This window comes from Candoia aspera, chromosome 2 (assembly GCF_035149785.1).
Source record: "Candoia aspera isolate rCanAsp1 chromosome 2, rCanAsp1.hap2, whole genome shotgun sequence".
NCBI classification, from domain to species: domain Eukaryota; kingdom Metazoa; phylum Chordata; class Lepidosauria; order Squamata; family Boidae; genus Candoia; species Candoia aspera.
Genome location: NC_086154.1, coordinates 86,323,851 through 86,343,277, shown reverse-complemented (window position 1 = coordinate 86,343,277; position 19,427 = coordinate 86,323,851). Strand labels below are relative to the sequence as shown.

The following is a 19,427-nucleotide window of genomic DNA, read 5'->3' as shown; positions in this document are numbered from 1 at the left end:
AAACAGTATTTCTACAGAGAAGTTCCAAAATTAAAATAAACATAAATGATAGCTTCAGCTGGGTGCTAGTAGGAGAAGGGGGTTTGTTACCTAGAGAAGCACCTAAATGACTTGGATTCCCAGGTCTCTCCCCCAGGCAACACTGACTGTCACCATAATGTATTGTGGCTGTTAGCTCTGGCTTTTCTTCCAAACATTTTTATACTTAGGTCATGATTTGCATATCCATCAAGATGTTGAGTATTGTGATATAGGTGGTTTAACACTGCCTAAGTCCTGCAGAGTCAGTTCTCTAATCTGACTCTTCTGTGATCAAGCTGAAGCGTTCTGCATCTGAGCAATGTCTTTGTTTTTAAAACGCTCTTCAACAACAGGAAACTGGCTTGCAGGTACTAGCAGGACCATAATGCACAGTTTGGGGAGAGTTTTATATCATTTGTGAAAATGAAGCCTGGCAAGTAAGTCACATAGGTGCTTTGAAAAAAACTATGGGATGAGAGAACCGTGGTGCTACAACTGCATCTTTGAACCCTGCATGCTGACTTAACAGTCATAACTTCGTTAGCTTCCTCGGTGCTGCCTGGACTGAGGTGTTGATGTGGAAATCCCTATAAGAAATCTCTCCCCAGTAGGGATCAGTGACTGGAGAGTTAATGCTAACAAGAGGCTCTGCAGCACTGTTGAATTCAAATTATTTACAGTATATTATTTGAGAGGATTAATCTCTATCAGTTTTTCAGAAGAATGCAGGTCATGAAAATTGATTGGCATAGTGCTGTTTTTCTAAGTAGAGCTTGTTTGTTTGTTTTTTTCAGTTTTGGTAGGTTATGGCAAACTGGTAAACTGTAATGACTTCCTTAGTGATTAAAATGTTGTCACTGTGTGCATGTCTGTGGTGCTATGCCTCAACCCTTTCCTGAAGCCAGTGTCGGAGCTATTTGATCAAAGACATTAAGAGATGGGGAAGGGAGATGGAGATTTTTACTTCTCTGCCCTTCAGCCAAGTACAGTGGCTCCAGGATTGGTTCCCTGGAACTGCCACTTTCCCTGCACTGCACTTGTTCAATGCTCTTGGTGTGCATGCACACTGGCATTTGGAAGATGGAAATGTCACAATTCCATATGGTGCATCTGGATTTCACTATTGACCGGTGGTGTATGCTTAGCATTTTATAATAAATATAAAAGGAATGACTTCTAAAGCTTTTATATTGTTATAATTTCAACAAACTTGATGTATACTAAACAAAATGGCATTCTTTGCGGAGGGATAAAATGGAGGGGAGTTAATACATGTCTGCTTCATATAAATGTTAATCCTACATGGACTAGAAAACTAGTCAGAAAGACAAGACCAGTTGTAATGGAATCATTTTTATTCTAAGGTATGTTGTGGGAATAATACTTACACTAATATATAGTAACTACAATAGCAAGAATGAATAGCAAAAATAATTTTATAACTTTCCTAGGCAAGGCACTAACTAGTCTGGTATAATCTGCAAGAAACAAAGCCATTAAGGTCCAGTTCTCCTGAGGTGATTTTGAGAGGTGGTTTCATATGATTCTAACTAGAACCATCTTTGTTAACAATGGTCTTCAGTCTTCAAGCCCTATTTATGGTTTGGAATGAAACAATTTAGAGTGGGAAATACAAACTGAGCTATTTTTCCCCAAAATGAGAAGTTATTGACTCACTTTTGAATCAGTGTCAGTTCTTAAACCTTAAGCCTTCAACCTCTTTTTTCTACCAACAGAGCTGCAGTGGTGACCAGGCTCTGGTAACTGTAACAGCAAGCTTCAAGGAGAAAGAAGCCCTTCTCCTATTCTTTTTTTTTAAAACACATAGTATTCTGACCACATTTAACAAGCTCCTTAAGAAGGACAGTTTTAGTAGACTTGGGAAAATTATTTACCTTTTGGTACTTATGGAGCAGGTACTAAAGGAGGAAGAGCTCAGTTCCTTTTCTCATCCTATACTTGCCAATGTCAACAGTGGCATTGAAGAGGAGAAAAATGGAGCACAGGGGATAACCTTGACAGGTTAGAGGGAGAACTGTATTCTGGATTTAATTAAAATTGGAGCCAGAGAAATATTGACTGATTTACAATACTACTTTCTTCAAGGTTGAAACATATATTACATTTCTTTCTTAGCTGTCTTCTACAGAACTTAGAGTGTACATGAAATAAATAATTAGTGACCAGTCTGAGGACATTGATTGAGTTTCATGGCCAAGCAGGGATGGAACTTGGATCTTCCCAGCACTAATTACCCTTTAATTGCTCTACCGCACTGATTACCTGGCTTGATTAGGTCCACCATACTTATATTTCCTGGAAGTATAAGTATGGTGACATCCTTAGTTTGCCACCACTAAGAACAAATTTTATTTATTTTATTTATTTATCAAATTTTTATCATTGGAGGACCCCTTCCACTGGCTCTTTTTATTGTTTTTTTTTGTCAATTAAAACAAAGAGCTGCGAGATCTAAATGTAAGCTAGGTGTCGAATATTTTACTTGAACTGTATGTTCATATGGATGTGACTAAAATCTTGTACCCTGCAATGTCCCAACATTTTTTATATAACACTGGAGAATGTCACTGGGAATGATTCTTAATAGCTTGGTGCAGAATATCTCTGAAGTATATACTTTGGGAAAAAATAGTCTCTGTGTTTGGAAGAGAATTAGTAACATTGGACTACGACACGCTTAGCATAGTTCACCTATTTAGTGATACTAAAATTCATATTTTCTGTACAGTGTCATTCAGTTGGTACCAGATGATGTTGTGTATCTGTATAATTAATCATGGGTCTTTGTGAGAGGATAAAGAATAAGAAAATATGCAGCTATTCTGCTAGTATGTTTTGATACAACCATACATGTATATATATATATACACACACCCATACATATTTTGTCTTTCCTACTATAGGCCAGTCCTCCCTGTTCCCAATGGAAGATGGGTTTCTGGATGATGGACGTGGCGATCAGACTCTCCATAGTGGCTTAGGATCACCACACTGCTTCTCTCATCAGAATGGCGAGCGAGTGGAACGGTACTCTCGCAAGGTGTTTGTGGGTGGTTTGCCCCCTGATATTGATGAAGGTACACTTGGATATTAGTATTGCCAAAAATACATACAATAACCATGTGCAGACCTATGGGAAAGAGGATAATTATGCCAGATTGTAGCATTCTCATGTCCTGACTTTGGGCAGTTTTTCAGGCAGTGTGAATTGTCTAAACCTATGAGCTGCCAACTCCCCACGCTTTTAGGTTATGAACTGTGATAATAAGGAGGTATGAGTTGCTCAGCTTACGGGATATGTTTTATACACCTGCTTCATTTAGTTAGATATTATGACATCATAAAACTCTTTATGAAGGTTTTTTATTTTGAAGATGATCATAATAGGCACAAATTTTAGTCAGTGTCTGATTTGAAATACAGTGTAGTGCTTCAGCTATTTAAGGGAACAATATATAATGCATTATTTCTTTGCTATGGCCATATATTTCACCAGAGGGATGAATTACTGCTGAAAAAGATCCCATTTAAGCATAAGAAACATGCTGGGCATATGAACATTAACTATAACTGATGGCAGTATTTGCCTTGATTTGGAAGTCTACTAGACAAATGGAATCTCCTTATTTTTTAAAGCTAATTAGAAGCATAGACTGCTTCTTTTCTTAAGAGGAAAAAAAGAAATATAAAGAACTTCTTTATGGATTTGTAGCTCTAAAAAACTTTTAAAATTCTCTAATTCTGGATAAAAAGTATATAAGTAAACTGTATACATATCTATGGCACTTCCTTCTCCCAAGTTAAATGCTTCCATTGCTTGCATGATGACGAAAATATCAGATTATGAAGAAAGAAATTCTGACCCAAGTGTATGAAAATCTAAAGGATATCTTGGAAATAATTTAAGGAAAATAGATATGGGGAGGACAGTTCAAATATGTATAATTTTCCAGGTACTGTGTTGTGTATAAGTAGTACTTCAGTCTGTTCTTGAAATAGCTTTAAATCCCTAGTTTCTTTTAAAATTAGACTGAGTGGAACAATTCCACTGTGCTTTTTAAAAATAGCTGTGTAGGTGGGTAATATTAGCCAGTGTGCAAATCACCTGAGCTGGATTTCGAAATGGAAGAAAGGCTTTGAAGCATTTGCTTTCTGCTAATGAGGTCTGCGTTCTCATCTCTGCAGCAGTTACATAACCCCTTGCTGCAAGTGCTGCTGAAGATAGTCTGAGGTCAAGCGCAGATGATGTGCACAGATATGGCTTAAGCATATGATGTAAGCAGTAGGCGGGGCTAGGCTGTGTTACATTTTTTTCCCTTTCTCCCAACCTTTCACAAGTCTGTGCTGAACAATGCTCTTGATTCAAGCTCTGCATACTAGCTGTGGGAGAATGCCTGAAGCTAGGTTATAAAAATTGCTCAAATTCAGTGATTTAATTACCTTAAGTGGGTTGCTGCAAACCTTTATTTGTAACCTTAAACACACAGCTTTGATATTTGAACTGTTTGCTTTCTTATTAAATATATACTTTGACTCAGAAAATCTTTCCTTCTGAAAATATCAGCGCTCTCTGTGTATTTGGGTTGCCTAGTATTACCCAAACATTATTATCAAATTACTTAAAATTGCTTTATTTGAATCCTTTCTCCTTGAAAAAAGAAAGTGAAGATTTTTTTCCTGTTTGTTTGGTCCACCAACTTGCAGATGAGATCACAGCCAGCTTTCGTCGTTTTGGCCCATTGATTGTAGATTGGCCTCATAAAGCTGAAAGCAAATCATATTTTCCTCCTAAAGGTAACTTGTGTTATGTCATGTATCCTGTCCTTCTTTAAAATTATTCAGAACAGGTAACAATTTCTGAGTAAGCTATGTTAATTGAGAAGTGATATTGTCCCACTTCATGAAAAGATTTCCTTACTGCTAAGAAATTTTCTTAACAGTAAGAGCAGTGGGCTCTTCACTGGATGTGTTGAAATAGGGGCTGGCAGCCATCTGCCATGGATGCTTTAATTCTGGATTTCTGCATGGAGCATAGAACTGGATTTGATGGTCTGAACCTTGCGATTCTATGATTCACAGAGTGAATTTCATCACTCAGCTGAGATTTTAATATGGCTGTCTCTTCAACACATTTTCTATTACATATCTGGGTTTTCACTGCCATAAAAGCATATTTCAGTACTATTGCAAATCATAAAAATCAGTACGAAGTGTTCATTAGTCCACCTTCTTATCTGAAGTGTCTTGTCATTGCAGTTTTCACCCTCTTTACATTTTACTTCTGATCTTCCAGTTGGCAATAGGTAGTTTGAACTATTTATCTACAGTTCAACATGCTTCCCTTCCTGTTTTCTTTTCAGTAATTTCTTTAGTTTCTTTAACCCCCCTTTCTTCTATTTCTCCTCTGTAGAGTAAAGCTGTGGCATTCAGATTAAACTTTGTAATTTATTTCTTATCTCCTTAATAATAGCATTTTGGTTAGATTACAGCTACTCCTGCTGTTTTTGGAAAATGACTCCCTCTTCCTTAAGTATGCAACAAGGATTTTTCCTTTATTTTTTTCATGGTTTTCACATCTAAATACACACAAAATGGATAATTTCAATACATGAACATCATACACACAGTGAACAAATCTTGTTGGTTTCTTCTCTGTCTAGGATATGCCTTTTTGCTGTTCCAAGATGAAAGCTCTGTACAGGCTTTGATTGATGCATGTATTGAAGAGGATGGAAAACTCTACCTGTGTGTTTCCAGCCCCACGATTAAAGATAAACCAGTGAGTGGCTTTGATATATATGAAGCTTAGAAAATGAACTAGAAATTAGGTGTTTAAGTATTATTGTATACTTAGAGGAACATGTATTTCCATAGTTTTTCACTCAGGAGGCACTGGACTCCTTTTCCTTTCTCCCTGAACTATTGACTCTCAGGCACTACACAACTATTAGCTATTCTTTACTTACCCAACTACAGATTCAGGGTCCTAATCCCTCCCATGTGCACTATAATTCACTGTTGGGTCTCAAGCTGAGGGCCTGCCCTCTCTACTCTCTCTCCATATGAATTATTATTGAAGCTCTTACATGTACATTCGGTCTTCACTTCTGTGCACAAGCCAAAATCTGGACAAATGAAAGGGAGACCATAAAGGGACGAATTTTGGGAGAGTTCTGATTGGAAGGGAGAGTTAATTTTGTCTATAGAAGTTAATTAGTAGGGTCATGATAAACTAAAGATACAGATTCTCTTAAAAGTGAGTTGCTATCAAGGCTTTGCAGAACACTTATATGCTTGCTTTCATCTGGGAGTCTCCAGCCTGCAGACTAAATACTAGGGCTCTGCAGTTCCTTGGATCTGAAGGCAAAAAGATGCTACAGAAGCATGTCCATAGCACTTGTGAACAGCTCCTTAAAGCAACTCCTCTTCTCAGCAATTCCTTTCAGTACCTTCCTGGTTATTTAATAAGGCTCTGGGATTCATTCAAAGGGAAGCTTTGTGAAGCAACTGAAGCCCTCTCTGAATGTCTTGATTGTAATGTCAAGGTGCCATCTCCTCTTGGAAGCTGGCAAAGCCTCTTTGAGGATTTCCTATCATTTGACCAAGCATGGGCATGCACAGATGACACTTTCATTAACAGTTTAGCTGAAGCAAATGTATAAATAACAGCAGAGGAATGCAGAATCCCTTTGTTCTCTATGTTACTGGGATGTGACTGTATTAATGTGACTTCTAGGCCTCCCTTAGGCATGAAAGCCAGCTGGGTGACTTTGGGCCAGTCACTCTCAACCCACCCACCTCACAGGGTTGTTTTTGTGGGGCAAATAGGAAGCAGGAGAATTAGGTATGCTTGTTTCCTTGAGCTGACATACATACGCACATATATATACACATACACACACACACACACAGTATATATACATACACAGTATATACACACACGCATATATATACATACACACAAATAATAACAATAACAATATATTAGTGTTATGAAAAAATCCATTTTGACTCTTAGCTGGAATTGTATATAAAGCCTTGTTTTCTGCTTGCAGGTTCAGATCCGACCTTGGAATCTTAGTGATAGTGATTTTGTGATGGATGGCTCACAACCTCTGGATCCACGGAAAACCATTTTTGTAGGAGGTGTTCCACGACCCTTACGAGCAGGTATGGGATCCAAACAGCAAGTAAAAATGGCTTGTTGACTCTGTCCAAGCTACCTTGCTGTTGGGAATTTCTGATATGGAAATATGCCAGGGCTTGTTATGTTTCACTTTTACTGACATTCTCATTATTTTCAGATAGAAGAGTAGAAATAAACTTCCTTGCCCAGAGCCTAGAAAAAGAGGGGATTTACATGCATATAATATAATATAAGATGTAAATTTGTTATTACTATATTTTAGTGGAGCTTGCAATGATAATGGATCGGTTGTATGGAGGAGTTTGCTATGCTGGAATTGATACTGACCCTGAACTGAAGTACCCAAAAGGAGCTGGGCGTGTTGCATTTTCCAATCAACAGAGTTATATAGCTGCTATCAGTGCCCGCTTTGTTCAGCTGCAACATGGAGAGATAGATAAACGGGTAAGTACTAGAGCACATTCTCTTTATTACGTAGCATTCTTTTGTTGGCTTATTTCCATATAAGTGCCATTGCATGACAGGAACAAAAAAACTGTTTAAATGCAATACACCTCTCCCCACCCCCGATCATCCCAAATATCAAGGAATCTCATATAACATTGAGTTTTTACTGCCTTTGGGCTCCTTCTAAACGAGTTGTTCCCTCCAGAGGCATTTCCAGCAGCATAGTCTAAGCCAGTGTTTTTAGTGTTATCCTTTTACCTCTGCATGACTTGCTTACTATTAGCCTCTCTTTCACCCTGCCTGAATGCTTTGTAGTAGAACAGGCAGCTGCTTTATCAAAGCTAAAGGCATGCGGCTCCAGTATGTTTCTGCAGGATTTCTGAATTTCCTGCAGACATTCTATTTTAGTTCAGTATAATCTGTACAGCAACAATACTTGGTTACTTAATCACCCGCCTCTGTTAATGTTCAGCATATTTTCACAGCCCAAGTCACCAGCACTAAGAATATCTTTGCAACAGAAGTTCACTTCTCCTTTTAATCACATTGACATATTCACTGGAGAGAAGATTGGGTAGGATTAAGAAACATGTGTTGTTTTGACACTGTGTAAGATAGCATTCCCCAACTTTGTGCCCTTCAGATGTGCTCAGATTTTAACTCCCAGAATTCCAAGCTAAAAGCTGTCTGGGAGTTATAGTCAGGTTGGGGAAAGCTGGTGTAAGATGTTATGAACCATCTCAATTTTTGCTACATTGTTCTCTTTTCTGGCAACTTGGCAACTAAATTGTTCTGACCCAGCAATTTAGAATGATCCCATTCTTAGACAGAAAAAGCAAAGCAATGAATATTGATTTGTGGGCTGGTCCTCAGTTCTGGAAGGCATGTTATGTTCTACTTCTGGATATGTAATGCATTACTGATGCTAACAGAATTTATTGGAAAATCTAAGCAAGAAATTACAATATTTCTGCCACAGCTTTCAGTAAGGTGAATGGATTCATATGTCAGTCTTGCCATTGTTAAAGCTGACAGGAGCAGCCATCTGTTTGGCACATATACATGTAGAGAATTTTGTAGATAGCAGCTCTCTTGTTCCTGTGTTTTAGATTTTGACCTAATAAGATCAGGGACTTCATGTTTAAATGTATCTTTTTGAAATTCAAAATTTATGGATATATCTCTCAGATCTGTGGACATCCATACTTTGACAGTTACAGGTATTTTACATGTATAGACATGCACACAAACAAACACAGTTGTTAAATTACATTTATAGCCAAAGCCATTTCAACTTGTGGAATACATTTACTCACATGGCATATAAATGGAATTAGGAGTTATTACCTGCTTTTTGTATTGGCAGTTAACTTTTAACTATTTGATACAGAATATATTTTTTTGAAATTTATTTTAAATGGTAAATGAATTTGATTCAATTCTCCTCCCTTCCAATGGTGGAAATGGTAGGAATCAGTTGCACTTTCCTATTTTTGTGATCCCCATGTCCCTCTGGAACTCTGATATCTTCACATATGGTAAATGTATGTTTCATTCTGCAGAAGTAATATATATATGTGGAGGAAATTTGAATCAAGAAAGTTGCATATTGAAGGGAGCCCCTCCTCTGCACTATAATTCAGTATTTCCCAACCTTGGCAATGTCCAAGTGTTTGGACTTCAAAACCTGGAATTCTCAGCAATGGCTGTGATGGTTGGAGAATTCTAGGAATTCTGGGAATTGAATCCACATATCTAGTCATTGCCAAGGTTATAAAACATTGTTAAAGTCCTTATCTATACTATTTTTATTTATCTTTTTTTAACTCATGGGGATCCATTTGTAGATCCCCATGAGTTAAACTTGTGAAGCTGTTTATATAAACAATTCCTAGTAATGAATTTTAAGTAAATGAACAGGGTAAACATTTAATTTCACCAAAACATTCCAAATCTCTAATTCTCAGGGAATGTCTCATTGTATTTCAGAATGGTTCAACATGATCAGAATTGGCTTGAAATACTGTCAATTTAGTACAATTACTGATTTAATCAGATTTACCTAGTGCAGTGTTTAAATACTGGGCATGAGCAGAATAAAACTCATCTAAATTGGGCAAGCCCTTTAGCTGTTTTATGTGAAATGCCTGCCTTAATAGAGAATGTGTGTTGTGAAACCCAAAGCTTATTTGGAGAAGCATCTTAAATAATAGGGAAGTATCTTCTGTAGGTAGGTGTGATGCCACCTTGTACAGGAAGTGGTAATGGCCACATTACTACACCTTTTGATGGAGAACATGTAACGGGAAGGCTACTGCTTTTCTGTTTTGCTTGTTCCGCCACTTGTAAGAAAAAGATCCTGAGCTAGATGCATGTCCAGTCTGATCCAACTAAGCGCTTCTTCCCACACAAGAGAGTATTCACTGAGGTGTCTATAGTATCAGTTGGATTGCAGAAATACATGAAGAGAAAAAACACCTGGACTGCAGTTTTGTCTAACAAGGCCTAATTTAAGAAATGTGTACATTTTCTCTCCTTCTTTCATCACAGGTGGAAGTTAAGCCATATGTCTTGGATGATCAGCTATGTGATGAATGTCAGGGGGCCCGTTGTGGTGGAAAATTTGCTCCATTTTTCTGTGCTAATGTTACCTGTCTGCAGTATTACTGTGAATATTGCTGGGCTGCTATCCATTCACGCGCTGGCAGGGAATTCCACAAGCCCCTGGTGAAGGAGGGAGGAGATCGCCCAAGACATATTTCATTCCGCTGGAACTAAGTGATTACTGCAGTGTGTTCATATGCAGGCCTCAAAATAAGTGCACTCTTCTGTTCTCCTGATTCCTTTGCCCTCCCTTCCTATTCCCTCTTACTCAAGATAGCATGTCCTGCTGTTGTAGTCTGTAACTTAACAATAGTGTAACAAAAGAATGGCCTATAATCATATAGGTATTTTGTAGAATCTTGTCATTAAACTTTATTGGGAACTCCTTTTCCTATGGATAACACAGTGCATGGAAGCCAGGTTCTCTTACCTTCCTGGTTCCCCAGAGGACACTGCTTTCCTGCTATCTTTTCTTGAAGGAAGAAAGAAAGAACAATATTAAGAGAAGAGAAATGAAACAATAGAATATTTTGTTTTTTTAATTAAATTATTGCTAATAACAAAATCAATAGACTACTTTTATTAAAGTAACCATGAGATAGGAACACTATGAATCTTATCTGACACTTTGCCCAACCCACCCTTTCCTTCTCCTTGCCCCCTTCCCTATCCAAGCCTCTGGGAAGCCTGTTTTCTTGCCACCGATGATTTTATAGCAATGGAAACAGCTGTTAACTTAGTAACAGGAAAGAGCATGTTTAAAGCAACAAAAATGCATGAGCAAGGTTTAAAGCAGCATTAAGTTTCTTTTTTGTTTGATGTAAGGGTTCTGAAGCTAAATCTTTAGCACAGTATTGTGTCTCACCGTGCCTCCAACTTCCCACCACATTCAAATTTTTACTAATTGAGTAGGCAGAGCTTAGATCTGTGTTCTTCATCCAAGCAATCACATTTTAAAAGTTCCCGAATGTAAATCCTGGGTCAGTTTACAACTGGGGGGTGGGTGGGGAGTGCACTTATTCTTTATTGTGGTTGTTGTTGTTGTTGTTTTGAAAGAAATTTCATTATCAGAATACAGCCCTACAAATCCTACCAAAGCTAAAGTAATGACAACTAGTGAACTGGCATGTCCTCTCCTGAAGAACAAATGTATAGATTTTATTTTTGATGGTTATATAGAACTCTATATCCTAATTTACTAATGTAAATCAGAGGCCAGCCTTTGCTCTCCATTTTGACATGAAATACAAGAACCTAAAGATATACCTCAAGAGTACATTTTAATTCTCCCACATCCCCACCCCCACCACATTAATAATCCACTCTTCCAGTACATGTCAAATTTTGTCTGCTTCTTGGGCTTACTCTGGGATGTGAAATCAGTTTTAATCTCCTAACAAAGCTGTAACCTAGGAATTATAAGAGGGCAAAGTAAAGTTTGTTTCCAGGGATGTTTTGCACTGTTGGCTGAATGAATAGGCATGCATGTCTGCAAAGAAGAATATGCTTGTCTTTCAACAGAGAGCAAGTGAGCAAAAGGAATCTTAGCAAAGAATTTTGTTTGGAACTTAGCACAGCACATGAACCATCACAGGACTCTAAAGAAGCAACTTGCTGAGTAATGCATGAAGTGTTATAAACATGTAAGTGGGAACACAGCATACGTTAAAGCTAAGGCACAGGGTGGTGTTGATTATATTGAAATACACTTGACGCTCTGTAAATCTGAGAAAATCGATAGGAGTGAATGTATTCATCTCTTAATACAGTAATGGTGTTGTAGCAGTGTGTAGAAAAAGCCAGTTGGAATCTGAACTGGCTCGATACCACCATAGACTCTTAAACCAAAGACTTGCTTAAGCACAGCTACAGAGAAAAAGCATCCCTTTTGTAAGCTCTCTTCCTCCCCATCCCTTTCCCCCATCCCCAATTACCTTTCAGAGGCAGTTTGATTTTCAATACATAATACATACCTTGTTATTTTCCAAAGGTCAAAATGGAGACATTTGCTGTCTACCTGTCAAGTAGAGAAAGGGAGCTCCTTTTAATGAAATCCCTGCAAATATTGACAACAGGAAATGCAAATGGAGAGTGCTCTTTTGTAGACTGTCAGGGACCTTTTTCTCTGAAGTACATAATTATAGTTGGAATATTCCTTTTAATTTTTTAAAAATGCTTGTAGGTGGCTTGGGGTGTCTTATTGTGCCGATCCTACCCAGTGAACAGGTGAGATGGGTTACCATTACAAGAAATAACACTGTTTGAGAAGTAGCTTTGAATAATAATTTTTTCCCTTTGTACATGACCTGCTGAATTTCGGTACAGTGTTTTTGTAGCTAACTTATTTTGTCATGCACATAATGTATATTTGTTATGCACTACTTTTGTATATCTTGTTTTTCCAACAGTGAGCATTTTTAGGCACACTTTTCACTGACGGGATATCTCTTTATGCAATACCTCAATTTTTCATATTGCAAAGAGTAGCTTTTTGTACTTTTATTACTGAGAGATCTTCATATACTTCATTTTTTAATATAAATAATTTTAATAAATTTTATTTTCTTATATTCTGCTTTTTATACATTTCAGTGCTCTGCATACATTTTGAATTATGGATGTTGTGCACTGGCAATGCTATTTTAGAATTTGCAGAGAAAAGAAAGCATGTTGCTTAAACATCTTTAGCCCAGCACCAGGTATTTGGTGTACATATAATTTAAGAAATACTTATATGTAAAGTTGAGACTTAAAAAAAAAAGAAATTTTTAAAAAGCATGAAAGTGACAAATGAGAGAGTTTGTCTTTAGACTCTTGAAATTTAATGCATAAACATAGAGTAGAAGTTTAACAGTAACATCCCAAATTGTCTACTGCTTCTTAATAGATTTTTAAAAATAATACACAAATGCAGATGTTTTTTGGTGAATGTTTAGCCATTTTTAATCTTAACAAATTGATGTTAGGTGTTTGCAGAGATATGTCTGCGCTTTTAAATCATATTTAAGGAAATAAACTCAAGCCTGCCCAGTGGTGGGCATGTAATGTTAGTATGCATGACTAATATTAAAAAAAAATGTTATTCTACTAATATTCACTTGTGGTGATTGTGTGAAAAGCGTGTTTACAGATTATTTGGTTACACTTCAATTTACAGGGCATAAATGATTATCTCTATTACTCTGTACTCGAAATAGTGCTAATATAATATGTCCTTCAGATTACATGGAAGGTGGAGTTGCCATGTCACTCCAAGCATAACTAACATGTAATTAGTTTAAAAATCTTAGGGTATCACTTTATTTTAAAGGGGTGTAAACAAGCATGTCATTTTCTTTCAGAAGCATGGCACTGGCCATGTATTTACAATGTAGTTACAGAGTAATTACATGGTTATTTTTGCAATGTAAAATAAAGTGTTTCTGATTTATTTTATATGTAAAAGAACCCCACTGCCCCGTGCTTTTTTGGTATATAGTATCTACTTCTCCATACACAGACCTCTGCAGAACGCAAATCTAAAACTTGCAGTGAATGACTTAGTGTTTTATAAGGATGCTGTTGGAAAGACTTGATAATTCACCCCTTTTTGTTTCTTGAAGAGTTAAAGCCTTCTGTTTTAAAAGGTGATTTAAAACTTGAATGTGATGAATTGTGGCAAGTTAACTTCAAGTTATGTGCAATACTTATTTCAGACTTCTGGAAGATCTTTGCAGTGTAATTCTTTGTTTTTAATTGCAGACATTTAAAAATGTCATTTTCTACTGTTCTAGTAAATCCTCTTTCTTGCTGGTGTTTCTAAAGAAAAGAATCAGAAATCAATCTTTCTACTAATGTAAATTTGAGATTATTTTTTAAAAAAAGGAATAAAAGAGGTTTTGGTCATTTGCTTTATTTTATTATCTTATTTTAAAGCTACTGTGATTGATAGCATTGTAAGAATTGGGACAATATTGTATTCAACTGTTTTATTTTTTATATTTTTAAAATTTAAAGTATAATTAGTTTTTATAATTTTCATCAGATTCTTTTGTTATATTTTTTGGAAGTGAAACTTTTAGCAAGTGGGTGTCTAGTTTTTACTAATCCCTAATATGTTTTCCCCCAATGTAATGCTCATATTATCAGAAGGAAAAGTTATTTAAGTATGTCAGTTACTTGTACTACTTGGCTGAATTTCCATATAGTTTTTACTGTGTATGGGGAGGTTGTAGTATTTATTATAGCATTTTAAATAAGGGTAATTCATTTTTTATTAAAGTCATTTTCACAATTTAAGTTCATATTTTTGTATGTTCTACTCTAAGTTATAACACAAGTTTCTTTTTTTAAGAGAGTTCATTTGTTGAAGTGCTAGTGGAAAATTAATGTTATTAAATAGTTTGCAAATGACTATTTATAGCAGTATGCATATAATTTTTAAATATTTGTAATGTGAGATGTTGAATGAATAAAACTTTTAACTCAATGTCTACTTGGTCTGTTACTTTGAACTCTTCAGGGCCAGGATATAACTGGTGCCCCTCTGGATGAAATAATCTGCCCTCTCTAGGTACTCCATTTATGCCTTCCACTATTTCCACTATTTCCATACTTTGCTGGGGATTGTTAGGGCTCATTAGTTTAAGGGATAAAATAGGTGCTAAAACCTTGCAAAGGTTAAAGAGAGCCATTCAAAACTGAAAATCCCAATGGGTATTTTTCCCATTTGGAGACACAAAGGCACCTATTGCGCCTCTCCCTACCACTACACGCTCTCTGGTGATGTTACATCACTATCCATGCTCCCAGGTCCGCAATTTATGAAAGATCAGTAGGTTGGAGTGAAAATAATTTAGGTGTGAGCATTACAGTCTCAGATTTTAATTCCTGTTCATCCATTAAGTGAAATAGTTGATTTTAATCATCACTTGGCATTATCCACATTTTTATTACTGCTGTTACAGATAAAACCTGTAAAACCGTATATATAATGTGTTATAGAAACAACTAATATCTGTGACATGGTTGTTAAACTGATGGAGTGGCAGAACCAGGTTTATTTATTTATTTATTTTTCAAATTTCTCTCGCCGCCCATCTCTCCCGAAAAGGTTCTCAGTTTACCTCAGCTACAGAAGGTACATGGGAAATTTGGGTTTAACACTTTCACCTGTTCAACCTACCACACAGGATTGTTGGCACAGAGAAAAATAGGAGGAAGGAGTGCTATGTATGTCACCTTCTGAATGAAATACAACAGCACAAAGCAACAGAAGAGTTTGAACTATTTTCTGTAAGAGTTTCTATAGCTTGCCTAACTCAAAAACTCTGGCTGGGTTACAAGAGGTTGAAATCATAAAATAATAATAGAAATAAAATGATAAAAAATGACACTAATAAATCAATCCTCACCCAAGATGGATGCCAATAAAACATAGCTAGAGTTGAAGGTCCTGTGTATTAGACCTGTCTTTAAAGATCCTGTAAAAACCATGAGGGAAGGAGCTTTAGGGACCTCTGGATTAGAGGGTTCCAGACTGCACATGTGTTTGTAAACTGATCTTTGTATATATTTAAGCTGGAATTCCAATGACATACAAAAGATTGGAGTTTTAGTTATAAAAGGAAATAGAATAGGAATAATGAAAAGAAACCTGAAAGATATTTGGTTTAGTCGATATATTTAAAGGTTTATGACTTCCTCAGGAGCTCTGGTTAAAGACCAAAATAGTTGAATACCAGTTTTTCAGTGTCGTGTGTTCATTTTATTGTTGAATTCCATAACATTTAGCCATTTATCACTGGTTCTTTGAGATGTAACTTGCCTGGTACAGACTTTGATTTATACCAAACCATAGCGACTTCAGTCATGTTGGGACCCCTGTCATACAGGTCCAAGGGTTGATATCACAGGCCCAACAATAGGAGAATGCCCTAAAGCAGACATCAGTGTGCACCGAGGAGGATAAGTCTTCAGCTGTCTGCTCACATGTCACCCGAGGGGGAGAGCCAAATGCTATTTATATTTTGTAAATTTGGTACTTAGATACACACTGATGTCTCTGGCTGGAGTCGCGTGACTTTGGCATGAATATTCAGCAAGCTCAGCATCCTAGCACCTATTTTTAAACTTAACAGCCCGCAGTACGTCAATTAGGTCAAAACAACAAGCCAGGTGTTCAGTCACCTGCTTCTATTTAATGTTCTGCTGCTGCTTAATCCTTGGAGTCAAAAGAAGCTGGGTATGAGATGCTCAAATAATGGTATGTTGGAAAAGGAATAAGACTATTGAGGTGGCAGTGCATCTGGGGGAAGAATGCAAAGCATTGGGAAACTGAGCTGCTTGGCAGATGGTGTAGAAAAGGCTTTGCCAGGCCAGCCGGCCCACCCTGGGATTCTTATGGATACCTCCATCCCTGAAGCACTTTTGGAAACTACTCTGGGGGAAAGTGAAAAGCTTTCATGGAATGCTCACAGCTGGGGCCTTGAACTCCTCAGTAGTATATATTTCACTACTGCTCTGTGTGTGTCTAGAGTATGTCACTGAAACAATGTTTTGGATTCTCCCTACAGATATACAGTTGAAAAAATGCAAATAGATTGACCCAGAAATTTCCTCTCTTCGTTTCTGCATGTCTCTCTTTCCTTAAATAACAACTTTTAAGTATGACAAAAGTGTATGCCTCACATTTGCACTTTATATTTCTAGTTCTGCCTGAACCTATAACATGGCCTTTATTCTGTAAATGAAGGGGCAAACTTTTACATTATACCAATTTATCTATTATGCATTCTTTTAAGCTATATGCTACTTTTTCCATTCTGCAAATATAATTAAGATGATTTTCAGTATCCTACAGAATGTCTGCAACTTACCATGCCATGTCATGGTATTCAGTCTAGTCAATCATCCAGATCTCACATGGGTCTTGCCACCTCTCAACCTGGATACCAGACACATATGTTTAATGTGGGAAAAAAGAATGCAGCCCTGAAATTTCTCCCTGTTTCCTTCTCACTCCTGTAATTCTTGCTACACTGAACAGAGTTCCTCCTGTGCTATATAGCAGATAAGAAAGAAGACTCCTTGGGAGGAGCTGCTTTTCCAATTGAACTGGGAAATATGAAACTATGAGCCTGAAGTATCGGATGAGGCCTTCCTGTGTGTCCTAGGGTCTTCGGAGATACAACTGGTGATGTACAACAGAGAGTCTTTTGGGGACGGGGACCAAAAAAAATTCTGCGTCAGGAAGTCAGGTTGTCTCCTAATGTTTCAGATTACCTTTTCCATCAGGCCTTTAGTTTTTGCTAATTATTCTTTAGTCTTGGGGTTTTCTAGCTGATATTTTATTGGCTGTCACATTGGATTTTAGGTATATTTTGACTAGGCACTTCTCTGCTAGAGAGAGATCACACAGACATTTTCAAATGATATCAGAGCTCCTCCTCCTCCCCTGAAAGTAGTTGCAGCTCTTTTCTGCAAATCCCTGTACTTCTTTTCTAAGTTGATTTTAAATAAATGCACTAAAGCATCAGGAAAAAAGATTACAGGTATTCTGGTAATCCTTTAAATTTCTTGGCAAATTTATAATTTATGAGAAAACTGGTTTTCAAAAAGCCAGCCCAGAGATGCTATCTAAAGTTTGCAATACATAATTTGTACAAGCCATTTATTTAGCTCAAGAAGTCTTGATATGAAAGCTTTTATATTTTTCCTACTAGTGTTGCTGTAAATGTGCTTGGTTAGTATTAAAAGCAGTTATACGTCCCAATAACAAAAAAATATGAAAAAAAAATGATCAAGGGCAATGTCTACTGACTTTGAAAATATCAGTACTTTAAAAGTATCATGGATTTGTGGGGCTGGCAACATCAGGTTTTAGCATTCATCTTCTAAGACTTAGTAGGGACCTCAAGGTTGTTGTATAATTTCCTGAGAGATTAAGGTGGCTGGAAACTGATGTAGCAACACAGAGATGTTTTCATCTGATCCGACTGCTCTCTGGCTCTGTGTAAGAAATGTGCCAAAGCCTGGCCTAATAATATATTTGAACAAAATGCTATTCTTTTGTAGCATTTTAACAAGTTCCCTCCTCTCTGATTACTAACAGATCAATTTGCAACTAACATGCTCAGATAAGTATTTATATCTACATATAGGGTTTTTTTTTTAAATAAAGTAATCTAATCAGCTCCTCAGCATAATTAAAACATATTCCAAAGTACAGCCCTTGGTAACCTTGCCTAATTAATTAGATCAATATTGGATGCTCTCTGGTAAGAGCACTGTGACACAGTGGTTCAGGTGCAAGACAGGGGCTCACTTTAAGATTTGGATCATTTGTCCTTGTTGGAGAAATACCCTGAGGGAAAAAAACAGCACCCTTCTCCCTTCTCTGCGCCCTGGGTGGCAAGATTCATGTCTGTTCCTCTACTCTGTCCTGACACGGATCAAATTTTTCAACTTAAAATCTCCAAAACTTTATTAAGAATCTTCAGAGTCTTTGTCAGATATGCAAGGACCCGCTGAGAAATGTTCCCAGGCGAAAAGACTCCAAATGCACATGCAAGCAAATGCACATACAAGCAAGCTTATATAGTCAATTTCACACAAGGAATTTCAGATGGTACAATCATATTGGCTAAGCCACATGTGGTTACTTACACATTTCTCAGCAAGTGGAAAATCCCCCCAAAGGTTACCTTGGCACGTGCATGTCGTACTAGTGGCATTTCTGTAACAACCTGTTACATGGTTGGTCCTATTATCTGTAGCAGCTGTTTAGCAGTGTGTGCAGTTCCATCACACCACAGCTGTGTAAGCATAGCGCTCTATTCCATGCTGTTTCAGCTACCTTTCCATCTTAAAAATGAAGTTTCTTTGGCTAGGGCTAAAGCTCTTTACTAGGACTACATTCCTCATGAATCCCCCAAATCCCTCTGTTCATCCATCTCTTAAACTCTGTCTCAACCTACAAAAGAGCCCCGCATAACCACAGTGACCATACGTCCTTTATTATGAAGGACAGTCATTTATTTCAGAAAGCTGTCCTTTAGATTTATTTTTCAAAAACTCACTTTTGTCCTTTATTTTGTTCATTTAACTTTTCCCATACAAATGGTACCACTGAATGCACAGTCTTTCACATTCATGCAAAAAATATGGAAATTGAATTGTCTTTTTAAAATGAATTTACATATAGTTT

General features: G+C 37.0%; 1 protein-coding gene across 2 annotated transcripts in view; it reads left to right on the top strand.

Annotated features, from left to right (window-relative positions):
• CPEB4 (cytoplasmic polyadenylation element binding protein 4) overlaps positions 1 to 14,708 on the top strand; it is a 63,391-nt gene extending 48,683 nt beyond the window's left edge. For both annotated transcript variants that reach the window (XM_063292383.1, XM_063292384.1), the window contains 6 exons: positions 2,946 to 3,119; positions 4,747 to 4,836; positions 5,703 to 5,821; positions 7,098 to 7,212; positions 7,452 to 7,633; positions 10,187 to 14,708. In XM_063292383.1, the coding sequence (XP_063148453.1) occupies positions 2,946 to 3,119; positions 4,747 to 4,836; positions 5,703 to 5,821; positions 7,098 to 7,212; positions 7,452 to 7,633; positions 10,187 to 10,414 (908 nt within the window). In that variant the 3' untranslated portion in view covers positions 10,415 to 14,708. The remainder of the gene's footprint in view (positions 1 to 2,945; positions 3,120 to 4,746; positions 4,837 to 5,702; positions 5,822 to 7,097; positions 7,213 to 7,451; positions 7,634 to 10,186) is intronic.
• The last annotated feature ends 4,719 nt before the right edge of the window (positions 14,709 to 19,427 follow it).